The sequence below is a fragment of the Leuciscus leuciscus genome (genome assembly GCF_965113295.1).
Source record: "Leuciscus leuciscus genome assembly, chromosome: 4".
NCBI lineage: Eukaryota > Metazoa > Chordata > Actinopteri > Cypriniformes > Leuciscidae > Leuciscus > Leuciscus leuciscus.
In genome coordinates this window covers 67,209-85,442 of record NC_138728.1, presented here as the reverse complement: position 1 = coordinate 85,442, position 18,234 = coordinate 67,209, and the positions used below count along the sequence as shown (strand labels likewise).

The window sequence follows — 18,234 nt, the reverse complement described above, 5'->3', positions numbered from 1 at the left end:
CAGTCAGATCCTTTCTGATCATTTTTGGGCCCATTTCCTCAGAAATTACCTTCCCTCTCTTCAGTCCAGACAGAAGTGGCACACAGACCATCCTAACCTGCAACCTAACACTGATGTTCTGATTCTAGATCCTCAACTTCCCAGATCCCAATGGTCAGTGGGTAAAGTTATCTCCCTTCATCCCAGCAAGGATGGCCGTTGTAGGGTTGCTGATGTCCAAGTCAATGACAGGACATCTACAAGGCCCGTGTCCCGCCTCATCCCTCTCCCGGCCATATCTGATCCCCCCTGATTTGTCAAATTTGCCATACAGATTTGGGGGCGGCTGTTGAGAAGTTGTTGTGTCCCTAAGCCATAGACATGTATAGAAAGGCTAGATAGCTTACCGGCGCTGAGAGCCAATGGGACCCGACGACGTCACACGGCGGCCATCTTAGGACAGGACCGCTCGTCCAGTTATAACATTAAAGTCTATTGTGCATGTAGTGCTGAAATAACTATATTTTGCTCAATTTTCAACCGATTTTCAAACGGCTTGGTGTGTCATAAACGTCAGGGATGCGGCTATTTAACTGCATACTTGTGAAAAATTATAGCCACAAACGGCATCAGCACAAATCATAGCCACGTTAATAAGGTTTGTAATAAACCAAACCGTTTGTAAATCCGTCAAGAATTCAGCAAGTTACGAGCATTTTAGTTGGCGTATGTCACTCACCTTCCGTCCACAGCAGCAGGGAGCAGCAGCGCAGTCTCCTGACCTAAGATGGCCGCCTAGTGACGACACAGCTGACTCCGCCTTGAGCCATCTAGCCTTTCTATACATGTCTATGCCCTAAGCTGCACCCTCAAAGCAAGTGCCACACCCCTCTTAGCCTGTTAATTTCCCTGTTAACCTCTAGCTCCACCCACCCGATCAAGCCAATTAGGACCCTATCAGGCTTTATTAGCTGCACCTGTGCCCACAGCTTTTCCACAGAGGACGGAGTTTTTTCTCCTTTCTTTGTTTTTCCTGCGTGTGCGTAAATGACCATAAACCACACACACATACATACAGACACATACAATACCTGCTTGGATGTGTATTAAAGACTTCCATACCTGAGTTGACTAGACTGGACCTGTTCTTACCGACAGTTCCATTGGCTTCAAGCTAGCTACCTAAGCAATCCCCACTTATTCCTTTTCACACACACACTCACACTCTCTCTCCAACCACAGGAAGAGGGCAGCCCAGAAAAACTCGGTCAGAATTCAGACGAAGAACGATGGGATTCGCCGCCTCCCAAACCGCCCCGTATCCGCAGGTAAGAATCGACCCATGAACTTCAGACCGTCTGAAACTGAAGATACTTGTTTCAAACAATGTGTGTTTTTGTTTTTGATTAATTTGAAATATTTTGAGAACATGTTTGATGTAACCCATGTGATCAGAGATAAAGCTCATGTTTTCCTCTCAGTAATCTGGAGGGTGACGTGAAGGAGGAGATTCTGCAGCCTCCGGAGCCGCACCCGGTGCCGCCCATCCTCACGCCGTCTCCGCCCTCCGCCTTCCCCACGGTCACACAAGCGCGGCAGGACAACGACCGCTACCATCCCAAACCCATCCTGCACGTGCTGGAGCAGAAGCCCGACCTCAACGAGAACTACAGCAGCAGGCCAGCGTCCCCCCCCGAGGACCGGCGTCCCGAGCGCAAGCTGAGCATCGAGATCAAGAAAGTCCCGCTGCAGGAGGGCCCAATCAGCTTCGAGGGGAACAGCGTTCTTCAGCGGTCGCACGCCTTCAAGCGCTCCGACACCAGCAGCAGCTCCCAGTGTGAGGAGAGCGACCCGCCACGGCCCAATCACCTTCCTCTGAGGGGCGAGAGGAGTCCGGCCCGGTCCAGTCCTGATCACCTGCCTCTGAGGGGCGAGAGGGATCCAGCCCGGTCCAGTCCCGATCACCTGTCTCTGAGGAGCGAGAGGAGTCCGGCCCAGTCCAGTCCCGCCAGAGCCGAGCGATCGCCCAGTCCTGCGGTTCCCGCCAGAGCTGCGCTGAGCTTCACCAACCCACTGCACTCCGACTCCCCTGACAACACTCTCTCTGGGATCTCAGCATTACCAGTGGTGCAGCAGAGCGATCGACTCCCACGCAGGGTCACAACGATGTCCATCGCTGGCCAGAGTCTCCTCACACACACCGCCTCAGGTATGATCCCTCGTCTCTACACACACACACCGCCTCTGGTATGATCCCTCGTCTCCACACACACACCGCCTCAGGTATGATCCCTCGTCTCCACACACACACACCGCCTCAGGTATGATTCCTCGTCTCCACACACACACTGCCTCAGGTATGATCCCTCGTCTCCTCACACACACTGCCTCAGGTATGATCCCTCGTCTCCACACACACACCGCCTCAGGTATGATCCCTCGTCTCCACACACACACACCGCCTCAGGTATGATTCCTCGTCTCCACACACACACTGCCTCAGGTATGATTCCTCGTCTCCACACACACACTGCCTCAGGTATGATCCCTCGTCTCCTCACACACACTGCCTCAGGTATGATCCTCGTCTCCTCACACACACCGCGTCAGGTATGATCCCTCGTCTCCTCACACACACAACGTCAGGTATGATCCCTCGTCTCCACACACACACACCGCCTCAGGTATGATCCCTCGTCTCCACACACACAACGCGTCAGGTATGATCCCTCGTCTCCCCACACACACCACGTCAGGTATGATCCCTCGTCTCCACACACACAACGCGTCAGGTATGATCCCTCGTCTCCACGCACACCTTGTCAGGTGTGATCCCTCGTCTCAACACACACACCGTGTCAGGTATGATTCCTTGTCTCCCCACGCACACCTTGTCAGGTATGATCCCTCGTCTCCTCTCACACACACCTCGTCAGGTGTGATCCCTCGTCTCCTCACACACACCGCGTCAGGTGTGATCCCTCGTCTCCACACACATACCTTGTCAGGTGTGATCCCTCGTCTCCTCACACACACCGCCTCAGGTATGATCCCTCGTCTCCACACACACAACGCGTCAGGTATGATCCCTCGTCTCCACACGCACACCTTGTCAGGTGTGATCCCTCGTCTCCACACACACACCGCGTCAGGTATGATCCCTCGTCTCCTCACGCACACCTTGTCAGGTGTGATCCCTCGTCTCCTCACACACACCGCCTCAGGTATGATCCCTCGTCTCCACACACACAACGCGTCAGGTATGATCCCTCGTCTCCACACGCACACCTTGTCAGGTGTGATCCCTCGTCTCCTCACACACACCGCCTCAGGTATGATCCCTCGTCTCCACACACACACCGCCTCAGGTATGATCCCTCGTCTCCACACACACACACACCGCCTCAGGTATGATTCCTCGTCTCCACACACACACTGCCTCAGGTATGATCCCTCGTCTCCACACACACAACGCGTCAGGTATGATCCCTCGTCTCCACACGCACACCTTGTCAGGTGTGATCCCTCGTCTCCTCACACACACTGCCTCAGGTATGATCCCTCGTCTCCACACACACACCGCCTCAGGTATGATCCCTCGTCTCCACACACACACACCGCCTCAGGTATGATTCCTCGTCTCCACACACACACTGCCTCAGGTATGATTCCTCGTCTCCACACACACACTGCCTCAGGTATGATCCCTCGTCTCCTCACACACACTGCCTCAGGTATGATCCTCGTCTCCTCACACACACCGCGTCAGGTATGATCCCTCGTCTCCTCACACACACAACGTCAGGTATGATCCCTCGTCTCCACACACACACACCGCCTCAGGTATGATCCCTCGTCTCCACACACACAACGCGTCAGGTATGATCCCTCGTCTCCCCACACACACCACGTCAGGTATGATCCCTCGTCTCCTCACACACACCGCGTCAGGTGTGATCCCTCGTCTCCTCACACATACTGCCTCAGGAGGATCCCTCGTCTCCACACACACAACGCGTCAGGTATGATCCCTCGTCTCCACACGCACACCTTGTCAGGTGTGATCCCTCGTCTCAACACACACACCGTGTCAGGTATGATTCCTTGTCTCCCCACGCACACCTTGTCAGGTGTGATCCCTCGTCTCCTCACACACACCGCGTCAGGTGTGATCCCTCGTCTCCACACACATACCTTGTCAGGTGTGATCCCTCGTCTCCTCACACACACCGCCTCAGGTATGATCCCTCGTCTCCACACACACAACGCGTCAGGTATGATCCCTCGTCTCCACACGCACACCTTGTCAGGTGTGATCCCTCGTCTCCACACACACACCGAATCAGGTATGATCCCTCGTCTCCTCACGCACACCTTGTCAGGTGTGATCCCTCGTCTCCTCACACACACCGCCTCAGGTATGATCCCTCGTCTCCACACACACAACGCGTCAGGTATGATCCCTCGTCTCCACACGCACACCTTGTCAGGTGTGATCCCTCGTCTCCTCACACACACCGCCTCAGGTATGATCCCTCGTCTCCACACACACACACTGCCTCAGGAGGATCCCTCGTCTTCACACACACAACGCGTCAGGTATGATCCCTCGTCTCCACACGCACACCTTGTCAGGTGTGATCCCTCGTCTCCACACACACACACCGCGTCAGGTATGATTCCTTGTCTCCCCACGCACACCTTGTCAGGTATGATCCCTCGTCTCCACACGCACACCGCGTCAGGTGTGATCCCTCGTCTCCACACACACACCGCGTCAGGTGTGATCCCTCGTCTCCACACACACACCGCGTCAGGTATGATCCCTCGTCTCCTCACACACACCGTGTAGGGTGTGATCCCTCGTCTCCACACACACACACCGTGTCAGGTATGATTCCTCGTCTCCCCACGCACACCTTGTCAGGTATGATCCCTCGTCTCCACACGCACACCGCGTCAGGTGTGATCCCTCGTCTCCACACACACACCGTGTCAGGTGTGATCCCTCGTCTCCACACACACACCGCGTCAGGTATGATCCCTCGTCTCCTCACACACACCGCGTCGGGTGTGATCCCTCGTCTCCACACACACACCGCGTCAGGTGTGATCCCTCGTCTCCTCACACACTCATCCGTCTGCTTCCTTTCCTGGTTCTCACTTCCTTCCAGTCATGTGACTCTCATTTGATCAGACTAGTGGCCAGTGATGTCGCACAGACGTGATGAGTGGCAGTAGTGTGTGTGTCAGAGTTCACAGACAGAATGAGACCAAGTTTGATGGTCTTAAGAGTGTCGGTCTTAAGGAAGTGGACGTGCGTGTGTGTGTGCATGCATGTGTATGTGTATGTGTATGTGTACAGAGATGCTCCTGGTGTCTTCAGGTCACTTGATCAAATGCAGTTTTCTTCTGCCTCTGAGCTGCTGCCTGTCTAGGGTTTAGGGCTGTCACTTTTGAGAAAAATCTAATTCGAACGGATATCGAATATCAAGCAATGTATTCGAATATATATTCGAATATCTACGAGTAAAATTAAGTTAATGAACAACCTTGATCCAACAGGAAACGCCACATGGTCGCTGAATTTCACTGCGCTTCATGAAGAGTTTTTCTTTTGCGTGGAAAAGCCGTTCGCCGGAGATGTGTTAAAAGATATCGGAGTGCATTCATGATGATTAGGCTACCGGTATAATAATCCTCCTGGCGTCGGGTCTGAGTGAGTAATTTACACTCTTACCTTTGTTCTTTGATTAACATTAATGACACTTTAAGACCAGCCGCTGTGGACAGAGACGCGATCTGACACGCGTCGCATTTTCTCACATCTCTACGTTAATTTAAGACTTTATTTAAATAATTTAAGACTGCTCTTATGAGGACACTTGACAAAGCAGACATTTGGCATAACTTGTGTGTTGTGGTTTGTTCAAGCCCGAAAGAGAGCTCGATACTGACACTTTTCTGTGGGTTGTGTGTGTTTGTGTGTGTGTGTGTGTGTGTGTAATAAGCAGGAATTACAGCGCAGTCTCTTTAGTCTTGTCGTTATCTTCCATTTTCAAAACAAGCTGGCTATTGGCTATTATTCGCTTGATTTGGTCATGGGCCTACACTACAATACGTTTAGAGCGGCCGCTACTGGATGAGATGGCAAACAATAAAATAAAAACTAAACGGTCTAATCATAGACTGTAAAAAATGCGCAAAACATTGCACTTTAAAAACCGGACAGTTTATTTATAGTTCGATTTTGGATATTTCACGTCATGTTCGAATGCATATTCGAATAAAAAGTGACAGCCCTACTAAGGTTAGTCAATCAATAGGGTGTGGGGCTGAAGGCATGATGGGAGGGTGTTCTTGACTCTCATGGGTTGATCGGGGCTTGTGTCTGGGGTTGGTGCTGCGCTACACTGGGTAAATGCTCGGGATGGTCTGATTGTGTGTGAGAGTGTGTGCTGTGGTTGGTAACGGTGCTCTTTCTGCCTCAGACTGTGACGGCAGTGACGATTCTCCTCCTCCTCTTCCTGAGAGAACCGCTGAGTCCTTCCTAATGGCCACAGGTGCGTGTCTCTCTCCAGCCACACGAGGGCAGCAGAGGCTCTGAGTCACACGTTCAGCGCATCACTTCCTGCTTCAGTCGTGAAGAGGATCCTGTGACGCTGCTCAGAGTTCAGACAGTGGAGATTTACTGCTGTCACTTAATTAACTGTTAGTTTCGTTCTTGTGATTCTAGGTGAACATCAGTGTAATGACACACACACACACACACACACACTCACACTCTTTCACACGCTCACACACAGTGAATCTCAGCTCTCCGTTACGCCCCGCAGCGACTGACGTAATCATTATAGAATATAAAAGACAGCAGCTGCTTTTATGGAGAATGAAAGCTTGTTTCCCAGCGTTCCCAGTGGTTTAGTGTGTGTGTGTGTGTTTCTGGGGTGAATCTCAGCAGCGTGTGTGTCTGATGTTGATTTGTTGAGTTTACGGTGAGTTGATCACTGATGGTCATTTAAAGGTTCATCAGCAGCTTCACACGTCGTCAGTGGGGAATAATGCATCATCAGAGCTCATGTTATAACAGTGTGTGTCTTTACCTGTTCCTCCAGCCGCTTTAGACGAGCCGCCGGCCGGAGCCGCTTCAGACGAGCCGCAGGTGAGACACACACACACATACGCACACGGCTGAGACACACACACACATACGCACACGGCTGAGACACACACGCACACGGCTGAGACACACACGCACACGGCTGAGACACACACGCACACGGCTGAGACACACACGCACACGGCTGAGACACACACGCACACGCCTGAGACACGCACACACACACACGGCTGAGACACACACACACACGCACGGCTGAGACACACACACACACGCGCACGGCTGAGACACACACACACACACGCGCACGGCTGAGACACACACACACACGCGCACGGCTGAGACACACACACGCACACGGCTGAGACACACGCGCACACGGCTGAGACACACACGCGCACACGGCTGAGACACACACGCGCACACGGCTGAGACACACACGCGCACACGGCTGAGACGCACACACGGCTGAGACGCACACACGGCTGAGACGCACACACGGCTGAGACGCACACACGGCTGAGACACACACACGGCTGAGACACACATGGCTGAGACACACATGGCTGAGACACACATGGCTGAGACACACATGGCTGAGACACACATGGCTGAGACTGGCTGAGACACACATGGCTGAGACACACATGGCTGAGACACACATGGCTGAGACACACATGGCTGAGACACACATGGCTGAGACACACACGGCTGAGACACACACGGCTGAGACGCGCACACGGCTGAGACGCGCACACGGCTGAGACGCGCACACGGCTGAGACACGCGCACCTGGCTGAGACACGCGCACACGGCTGAGACACACATGGCTGAGACACACATGGCTGAGACACACATGGCTGAGACACACATGGCTGAGACACACATGGCTGAGACACACACGGCTGAGACACACACGGCTGAGACGCGCACACGGCTGAGACGCGCACACGGCTGAGACGCGCACACGGCTGAGACACGCGCACCTGGCTGAGACACGCGCACCTGGCTGAGACACGCGCACACGGCTGAGACACGCGCACACGGCTGAGACACGCGCACACGGCTGAGACACACACACACACGCACGGCTGAGACACACACACACACACGCGCACGGCTGAGACACACACACGCACACACGGCTGAAACACGCGCACACGGCTGAGACACGCACACACACACACACGGCTGAGACGCGCACACGGCTGAGACACGCGCACCTGGCTGAGACACGCGCACACGGCTGAGACACGCGCACCTGGCTGAGACACGCGCACACGGCTGAGACACGCGCACACGGCTGAGACACGCGCACACGGCTGAGACACGCGCACACGGCTGAGACACACACACACACGCACGGCTGAGACACACACACACACACGCGCACGGCTGAGACACACACACGCACACACGGCTGAAACACGCGCACACGGCTGAGACACGCACACACACGCGCACGGCTGAGACACACACGCGCACACGGCTGAGACACGCGCACACGGCTGAGACACGCGCACACGGCTGAGACACGCACACACGGCTGAGACACACATGGCTGAGACACACACACACACACGGCTGAGACGCACACACGGCTGAGACACACACACACACGGCTGAGACACACACACACGCACACACGGCTGAGACACGCACACACGGCTGAGACACACATGGCTGAGACACACACACACACGGCTGAGACACACGCACACGGTTGAGACACATGCACACGACTGACACACACACACACACACACACACGGCTGAGACACACACACACACACACGGCTGAGACACACACACGGCTGAGACACACACACACGGCTGAGACACACACACACACACACACGGCTGAGACACACACACACACGCACACGGCTGAGACACACGCACACGGCTGAGACACACACACACGGCTGAGACACACACACACACACACACGGCTGAGACACACACACACACACACACGGCTGAGACACACACACACACACACGGCTGAGACACACGCACAGACGGCTGAGTAGGGGTGGGAATCTCTAGGCACCTCACGATTCGATTACGATTCAGAGGGTAACGATTATCGATGCTTTTTTTGACTACTTGGTACTTTTAAAGTGAAGTATTTATGATGACCCATAAAGAATTTACTTCCAATACTTCCTATGTTCATTTTATTAATAAAACAAATGGAAGTGATTTGGCAAGTCAACTGTAAGGTTACATTTGCCAGCATATGTCCCAACATTGCAAAGAAAGAACCAACAGAAATAAATGTGTGCCTGTACTAGCAGCGTACAGTAAATGAATACAAACTTCAGCATATTCTGATTCTCTAGCATTTAACTAGATGTACCGCATGGCGGTACAAAATATGACCGCCGCTCAGGCCTGCACTGGCTTTCCACAAAAATAAATGACGTGGAGCAATTTGGCTGTATTGCGTGTTTATGTATATACCTAAAAAAAGTAGTAGTATGTGCATGTCTGTCTGTGTGTGCGTGTATGTGTGTGTCTGTGTGTGTGTGTGTCTGTGCGTGTATGTATGCGTGCGTACATGTGTGTGCGCGTGTGTGTTTGTGTGTGTGTGTCTGTGCATGTGGATTTGTATGGGTGTGTGTCTGTGCGTGTGGATGTCAGTGTGTGTGCATGCTTGCGTTTGTTTGTATTCCTGCATGTGTGTGTGTGTGACAGTATCATCCTAAACCAGCAACCCTTCGCTCAACAGCACCATCTACAGGCCGATGAGTGTACAGTCACTAAATGTGCACATAAATTAATTTATTTTATACCCCCCCATGGATGAAATTCTACGAAACTTAGCATACCCCCAGAGGATGTCAAGTTAATCATACACATGAAATATGGTGCAGTTCTGAACATCTCAACTGAAGATAGGGGCGGTTAAAGCAGAATAATATTGCATTTTCATTTTTTATGGGAGGGGCGCAAATCACAAATGAGTGATTATGGGCTAGGTTGATGTGGGCCCTTAAGACCAACATACCATAAAAATGTCTTCATCCTCGGTGCCACGGTTCAGGTAGTTATTTAGGAAAAACTGCATTTTTTGGGTTTGGGGGGGCCCAGCGCGGGGGGGGGGGGAGTGGCCCCCGGGGACCAAACAAAAATTTTCCGTAAAAGTCTAGTGGGGCTACATGCCCACCAAATTTCATGTTCCCCGGTGTTTCGGTGTCCCTGGTATCGTTGACGAAAAATTCAGTAGATGACGAAAAAAAAATAATAATAACCTTTGACAATCCCTATATGACCGCTTTCGCTAGCTATGCTAGCGGCGGTCATAATAATAGACTTCTAACCAACATCCTCTTATTTCCAATGAGCAATATAATCCTTCAGACGAAAACAAAACAAAACATTTTGCTGTAGCAAAATCGCAAACAGTTTTTGTTCAAAAATATAGAATGATGTACCAGCAGCTCTCATACAAACATCATGCTTGTGGACGCATATTCTGAATAATTAATAACATACAAAGCCGCTCTTATACACAACTAAATAATAAAGAGTTATGATGTGAAAAGTTTGCTGTATACCACAATCAAAAACAGCTTATACAAAAAGGGTGAATGAACATCTGGCATTGCACTGATACACACTGTGACTGTGGAGGGCAGTATAACGTACGTATAACAGATCGGTTTACAGCATATTGATGTGAAAGCAGCTCTCATAGAAAAAATACTAAATAGGTCTCAATGAAATTGCCAATTTGCCATATGTTAGCCATCATGCGTCTCTGTTATGTGCACGCCACGGACTGCACACGCACTTCACGTCCGCTTTAGAGTTCCGCCTTTTGCATTCCGTCAAAATTACGTTATTAGGGACAAATATTATTTTTTTTAATCGATTTTTGACATTTGTGAATCAATTCAGAATCGTCCACGTCCGAATCGCGATGCATCTAAGAATCTTTTTTTTTTTTTTTTTTTTTTTTTCTACGGCTGAGACACACACACGGCTGAGACACACACACACACATACAGCTGAGACACACACACACACACCTGTCCTTCTGCTGGAGCCGGCTCTGAAACACACCTGTAACCGTCTGCTCTCTCCTTCACAGGGATCCGGAGACACACACACTCCTGCTGCTCCTCCACACACCGGTGCGTCGCACTACACAGTATTGCACATGATATTGTTTGATATTGGCCAGGTTTGGCAAATGATTCTCACTCAGAACATGTGTATGGAGGTAGAGAAACAGGAAGTAACCCTAACTGTACAGAAAGAACTTCCTGGAGACTTTTATTTTTTTATTATGAATGTGTCGAGGAAAAAGCAAGAAGATGTTAATTGTTTATTAATAATCTAGTGTTTTCTGAGTCAGTGTTGCTGCAGAGAGGATGTTGAGGTTTGCTGACTCATCATCTGTAGTGTAGTGAACTATAGAGAGAAATGCTCCTTTAAAAGTAGACATTTCAAGCTTCTATAGGCCTGTTTCTCATGTCTGAGAGGCTTCACACTACAGCCTCGTCTCTGGGCGTAACTGGCGTAAACTAGTGTTTTACCTCAATGCCTCCCACAGCCAATCATGCTCATTAGCTCACTGGCGCTGACGAGATTAACCCCTTAGGCATCGAAATTTGGTACTGAACGACAAGACATTTTTTGATACCCGCTGGTATGGAGGCAATTCAGGCGGTGCCTAAAAAGTATGGACCTCGACACTGCTCCTCACTGCGCTGGGTTCCTGATGATGATATGACACGTTAGTGGCGTCTGAACTCATCCGAATCTCCTGCTAAACACAGGCCAGAGAGACACGTTTCTCCCATCATGACGGAGGCGTTTGATTGGCTGAGTGTTCGTGATGCATCTCTGTTTTTCTTTCTCTAGATGCCGAGCAGAAGAACGGGAAGACCGAGAAGAGGACCGAGACTGAGATCGGTGAGTGACGGAGCAGATGAGAGCTCCTCGTGTGTGTGTGTGTGTGTGTGTATTGCCGGTTCTCTCATCCGTGTGTGTGTGTGTGTGTGTGTCCGCCAGGATTTGGCAGCCGTTGCTCTCATCCCAAAGGCCCTCGGGATCCTCCGTCGGAGTGGACGTGACTCTCCTCACACACACTCTCTATCAGTGATGGACGTCGAAGACTCTCCTCACACACACTCTCTATCAGTGATGGATGTCGAAGACTCTGCGCCCTCATCTCTGACTTAAACAATCAGAAAGCTCCCAAGATAATCTCCCATGATGCACGGCTGTAGTGCTGCCGCTGCCATGGATTGACTGTGTTGTGCTAAAGCTCTCGCTGGGACCAGAAACATGCCTTACTCCTCCTGTCCCGGACCGCCACTGTCACTTGTGCATCTCCTGCTAGTTTTAGTCTCTGACTGTGAACTCATGAACGCTGAGCGCTGTCTTCGGCGTGTCCAGGCGAGCAGTAAATAATGATGATGCAAATCTACTATCACTGAATATATTAATGCGATGTAAGACATCTGTGCATGAACCCGTTACGTGAACCTCAAACTGTAAGTTATTTGCCCTCCTGTTAGAACAAGCGTTTTCAGGGTTGTGTTTTCTTTCATCCCGCCGTTCTTCCCGTTTGTTCGGCAGGTGTGTATCGGCCACTTCAGACGCCGCGGGCTGGAGATTGTATTAATGCTTTTTGTAAATTGTATTCTAGAGGTTATTTTTGTATATGCCATTTTCTCACTTCACAAACGACACCCTGACAGCTCGCCTGTGCCTTTTCTTTTACTGAGTGTGAGTGTGAGTGTGAGTGTGAGTGTGAGAGTGTGTGAGAGTGTGTGAGAGTGTGTGAGAGTGTGTGAGAGTGTGTGAGAGTGTGTGAGAGTGTGTGAGAGTGTGTGAGAGTGTGTGAGAGTGTGTGAGAGTGTGTGTGTGTGTGAGAGTGTGTGTGAGAGTGTGTGTGAGAGTGTGTGTGAGAGTGTGTGTGAGAGTGTGTGTGAGAGTGTGTGTGTGTGTGTGTGTGTGTGTGAGAGTGTGTGTGAGAGTGTGTGTGAGAGTGTGTGTGAGAGTGTGTGTGAGAGTGTGTGTGTGAGTGTGTGTGTGAGTGTGTGTGTGTGTGAGTGTGTGTGTGAGTGTGTGTGTGTGTGAGTGTGTGTGTGTGTGTGTGTGTGTGTGTGTGTGTGTGTGAGAGTGTGTGTGTGTGAGTGTGTGTGTGAGTGTGTGTGAGTGTGTGAGTGTGTGTGTGAGTGTGTGTGTGTGTGAGTGTGTGTGTGAGTGTGTGTGTGAGAGTGTGTGTGTGAGTGTGTGTGTGAGTGTGTGTGTGAGTGTGTGTGTGTGTGTGTGTGTGTGTGAGTGTGTGTGTGAGTGTGTGTGTGAGTGTGTGTGTGAGTGTGTGTGTGAGTGTGTGTGTGAGTGTGTGTGTGAGTGTGTGTGTGAGTGTGTGTGTGAGTGTGTGTGTGAGTGTGTGTGTGAGTGTGTGTGTGTGTGTGTGTGTGAGTGTGTGTGTGTGTGTGTGTGAGTGTGTGTGTGAGTGTGTGTGTGAGTGTGTGTGTGTGTGTGAGTGTGAGTGTGAGTGTGTGTGTGTGAGTGTGTGTGTGAGTGTGTGTGTGAGTGTGTGTGTGAGTGTGAGTGTGTGTGTGAGTGTGTGTGTGAGTGTGTGTGTGAGTGAGACACAGAGAGAGAATGTGTGCGAGTGAGACACAGAGAGAGAATGTGTGCGAGTGAGACACAGAGAGAGAATGTGTGCAAGTTGCACAGTCGCATTTAAACCTCTGGGATTTTACTCGACCTTCCAACACAGACCTGTCAATCAATCACCGTGTCAGTAAAAACATTACGCGGAATCTGCCTTCCGCTGTTTTATTGTCAATACAAGCTCTGTGTGTGTGTGAATTAAATGCCTGGGTTATATCTCACGTTGAGGTTTCTACAGTTAATGTTTGATGTCGGATCCGTGATGTTCAGACTCAGTGACCTCCTGCTTTCACACACAGTTGTAACGCATTTTCGTAAACAAGTGTCTGAATTCGATCTGAAGGTTTTCTTGCACATGCTGCAGCGATTTGACATTTGTCACAATTTTTCCTGATGCACTGATCATTCAAACTGTAGCCTCGTCCCACACGAGTGTTAGTGTGTGTGTGTGTGTGTGTGTGTGTGTGTCAATGCATGAATGAGCGGCGCTCCGTCCTGGGTCAGTTCACTCACTCACTCACTCACTCACACTTCTCACTCACTCTCTCACACACACACACACACACACACACACTCACACTTCTCACTCACACACACTCACTCACACTCTCTCTCACACTCACTCACTCTCACACTCCCTCTCACTCACACTCTCTCTCCCACACTCTCTCTCACACACTCTCTCTCACACACACACACACACTCCCTCACTCACTCTCTCACACACTCACACTCACTCACTCTCTCACACACACTCTCATGTCAGAGAGAAGAGGCTGGTTTGAGAAGCGAGTGCCTGACGAGAGCAGGAAAAGAGCGTTGAGTCGCAGAACTCTCGTAGAGCAGCAAAGGCCAGCGGATCCTCGTGCTCTGTTACAATGAACTGAATATTCAATCCTGTTCTCACATGTATGATTTAATCAACAGGTCATCCAATATATTTACAATTAATCTCAGCTTAAAGACCAAAACAAAATGTTATGGTTGTTCTGTTTTAAGCTTTTATTTTGCACAGCAGGAGAAGAGCCACGCCAGCACAGTTTTATAACTTTATAACAAACTATTTTGATATAATTTGGAAGTTTTAGTATATTGGAATATGGACATTAAATTCATATAAAATTCAAAGATAATTTTTTTCCCATAATTTGTGTGTAGGGTTAAAATATTCAATAAAAATATGATATTTCATAAATGTATTAATCATGGAAACTTCATAACTGTAAATGAGCATCAAAAACTACAGCCCCACTTTATATTAGGTGTCTTTAACTACTTTGTACAAACACTTAAATTAATCATTTGATACAATGCACTCATTGTGTACAAGTTTTTAACAATGTACTCCTATATTTTAAAATACCTGCATGTAATTACAGCTGTAATTAATCTCTGTAATTAGATCTATATTCACACTTTTGAGCTTCTAACACCTTAACCCTCCCCATTAACAAACCTTTCCTAGCCTTACCCGTGTATTCCTTAATAGCAACAAAATTGTATTACAATACAGTATGAACACAATAAGTACATTGTACTTATTTTTGGATGCAAGTACATAGTAAAGGACACATAATATATAGTGTGACCAAAAATACTTTTAAGCAATTAAAAATAGTAGTAGGTTACAAACGTAATACATTAACAGGAAATAAAAATTTCAATCCGTTCTTTGACTAATTTATTATGCATAATTTGTATATAGTAATTTATTATGCATAATTTGTATATAGTTTTTATTTATGAAGTTGTAGATATGCCCTGTTTTTAGCATTGGTGTTGATATGATTGGTATATTGTATAATTGCATTTTATAATTTTGTTGTGTTGATAACAGGTGTGTTCATCTTCACTGGTGCTGCACTGACCGGACGCCGCCTGAGCTGAAGCGCTGCGCATCGGTTAAAGATTTAGTGTTGAGCGTCGGCTACAGATTTAGTGTTGAGGGTCGGCTACAGATTTAGTGTTGAGCGTCGGCTACAGATTTAGTTTGGCGCATCGGTTACAGATTTAGTTTGGCGCGTCGGCTACAGATTTAGTGTTGAGGGTCGGCTACAGATTTAGTGTTGAGCGTCGGCTACAGATTTAGTGTTGAGCGTCGGCTACAGATTTAGTTTGGCGCATCGGTTACAGATTTAGTTTGGCGCATCGGTTACAGATTTAGTTTGGCGCGTCGGCTACAGATTTAGTGTTGAGGGTCGGCTACAGATTTAGTGTTGAGCGTCGGCTACAGATTTAGTTTGGCGCATCGGTTACAGATTTAGTTTGGCGCGTCGGCTACAGATTTAGTGTTGAGGGTCGGCTACAGATTTAGTGTTGAGCGTCGGCTACAGATTTAGTGTTGAGGGTCGGCTACAGATTTAGTGTTGAGCGTCGGCTACAGATTTAGTGTTGAGCGTCGGCTACAGATTTAGTGTTGAGCGTCGGCTACAGATTTAGTTTGGCGCATCGGTTACAGATTTAGTTTGGCGCGTCGGCTACAGATTTAGTTTGGCGCATCGGTTACAGATTTAGTTTGGCGCGTCGGCTACAGATTTAGTGTTGAGCGTCGGCTACAGATTTAGTTTGGCGCGTCGGTTACAGATTTAGTGTTGAGCGTCGGCTACAGATTTAGTTTGGCGCATCGGCTACAGATTTAGTTTGGCGCGTCGGTTACAGATTTAGTGTTGAGCGTCGGTTACAGATTTAGTTTGACGCATCGGCTACAGATTTAGTTTGGCGCATCGCTACAGATTTAGTTTGGCGCGTCGGTTACAGATTTAGTGTTGAGCGTCGGCTACAGATTTAGTTTGGCGCATCGGTTACAGATTTAGTTTGGCGCGTCGGCTACAGATTTAGTGTTGAGCGTCGGCTACAAGATTTAGTTTGGCGCATCGGCTACAGATTTAGTGTTGAGCGTCGGTTACAGATTTAGTGTTGAGCGTCGGCTACAGATTTAGTTTGGCGCATCGGCTACAGATTTAGTTTGGCGCGTCGGTTACAGATTTAGTGTTGAGCGTCGGTTACAGATTTAGTTTGACGCATCGGCTACAGATTTAGTTTGGCGCATCGCTACAGATTTAGTTTGGCGCGTCGGTTACAGATTTAGTGTTGAGCGTCGGCTACAGATTTAGTTTGGCGCATCGGTTACAGATTTAGTTTGGCGCGTCGGCTACAGATTTAGTGTTGAGCGTCGGCTACAAGGTTTAGTTTGGCGCATCGGCTACAGATTTAGTGTTGAGCGTCGGTTACAGATTTAGTGTTGAGCGTCGGCTACAGATTTAGTTTGGCGCATCGGTTACAGATTTAGTGTTGAGCGTCGGCTACAGATTTAGTTTGGCGCATCGGCTACAGATTTAGTGTTGAGCGTCGGCTACAGATTTAGTTTGGCGCATCGGTTACAGATTTAGTTTGGCGCGTCGGCTACAGATTTAGTTTGGCGCGTCGGTTACAGATTTAGTGTTGAGCGTCGGCTACAGATTTAGTTTGGCGCATCGGCTACAGATTTAGTGTTGAGCGTCGGCTACAGATTTAGTGTTGAGCGTCGGCTACAGATTTAGTGTTGAGCGTCGGCTACAGATTTAGTTTGGCGCATCGGCTACAGATTTAGTGTTGAGCGTCGGCTACAGATTTAGTTTGGCGCATCGGTTACAGATTTAGTTTGGCGCGTCGGCTACAGATTTAGTTTGGCGCGTCGGTTACAGATTTAGTGTTGAGCGTCGGCTACAGATTTAGTTTGGCGCATCGGCATTTGGAACATGCATTTGTTAGTCAAACTCTAAATTCATGAAGAATATTAGCATAAAATATGATTATTCTAAAAAAGTAACTTTTTTCCCCAGTTTTGTGCAGCCCTACATTCAAAAGCTCAATAATACCCATAATGCACTGTGAGGATTGTGCCGATCTTATCAGGGGGTAATCGAGCGCTCGATTTCTGTACCACCCCCGGGAGCCGCCATTGGCTAATAAGCCTTCACCTGCTGTTAGCATCCCATTGACTCCCATTCATTTTGGCATCACTTTGACAGCGAATAACTTTACATCTGAGGCGTTTAAAGACTCAATCTGTCCATTGTTTATTTCTAAAGAAACACGACAATGTATAAAAGGCTCCATTACCTTGTATCTTACGTTATGGCCCCGTAGAAGCCGTTTTTGTAAAAGTAGGCTAACGATTGCGTCATAACCACGCGACTCTCTGGAAATTACCGTAGAGACAGGAAGAGAAGCTCGCAGTCAATCGGGGGGACGTGGAGGCATAAAGTCAAAGGAGAAGCACATAGAGAGTCATGACGTTGCTCCTGCTCCTAGCTCATGGACAGCTCCTACTCACGCTCTCCGTCTCTGCGAGATTTGGAAGAGAATTATTCAGATTTCTCTTGGCACAGCTACTAGAAAACGTACAACTGTCAGGCAGGCTGCTCACGTCACATCCACGTCGTCAAGCTCAGTTTGAGTCTGCGCAGTACGCTCAGCCATCAGGAAGTGAGTGCTTCTAATTTGCTTCAC

At 49.1% G+C, this 18,234-nt stretch overlaps 1 protein-coding gene across 1 annotated transcript in view; it reads left to right on the top strand.

The window, feature by feature from the left end:
- The window catches only part of LOC309496828 (tyrosine-protein phosphatase non-receptor type 12-like), a 49,149-nt gene extending 35,185 nt beyond the window's left edge, over window positions 1–13,964 (top strand). The window contains 7 exon segments of the mRNA XM_082166962.1: window positions 1,222–1,307; window positions 1,461–2,188; window positions 6,471–6,542; window positions 7,095–7,141; window positions 11,198–11,240; window positions 11,974–12,024; window positions 12,124–13,964. Coding sequence (XP_082023088.1) covers window positions 1,222–1,307; window positions 1,461–2,188; window positions 6,471–6,542; window positions 7,095–7,141; window positions 11,198–11,240; window positions 11,974–12,024; window positions 12,124–12,185 — 1,089 coding nt within the window. The 3' untranslated portion in view covers window positions 12,186–13,964.
- Window positions 13,965–18,234: the final 4,270 nt, after the last annotated feature.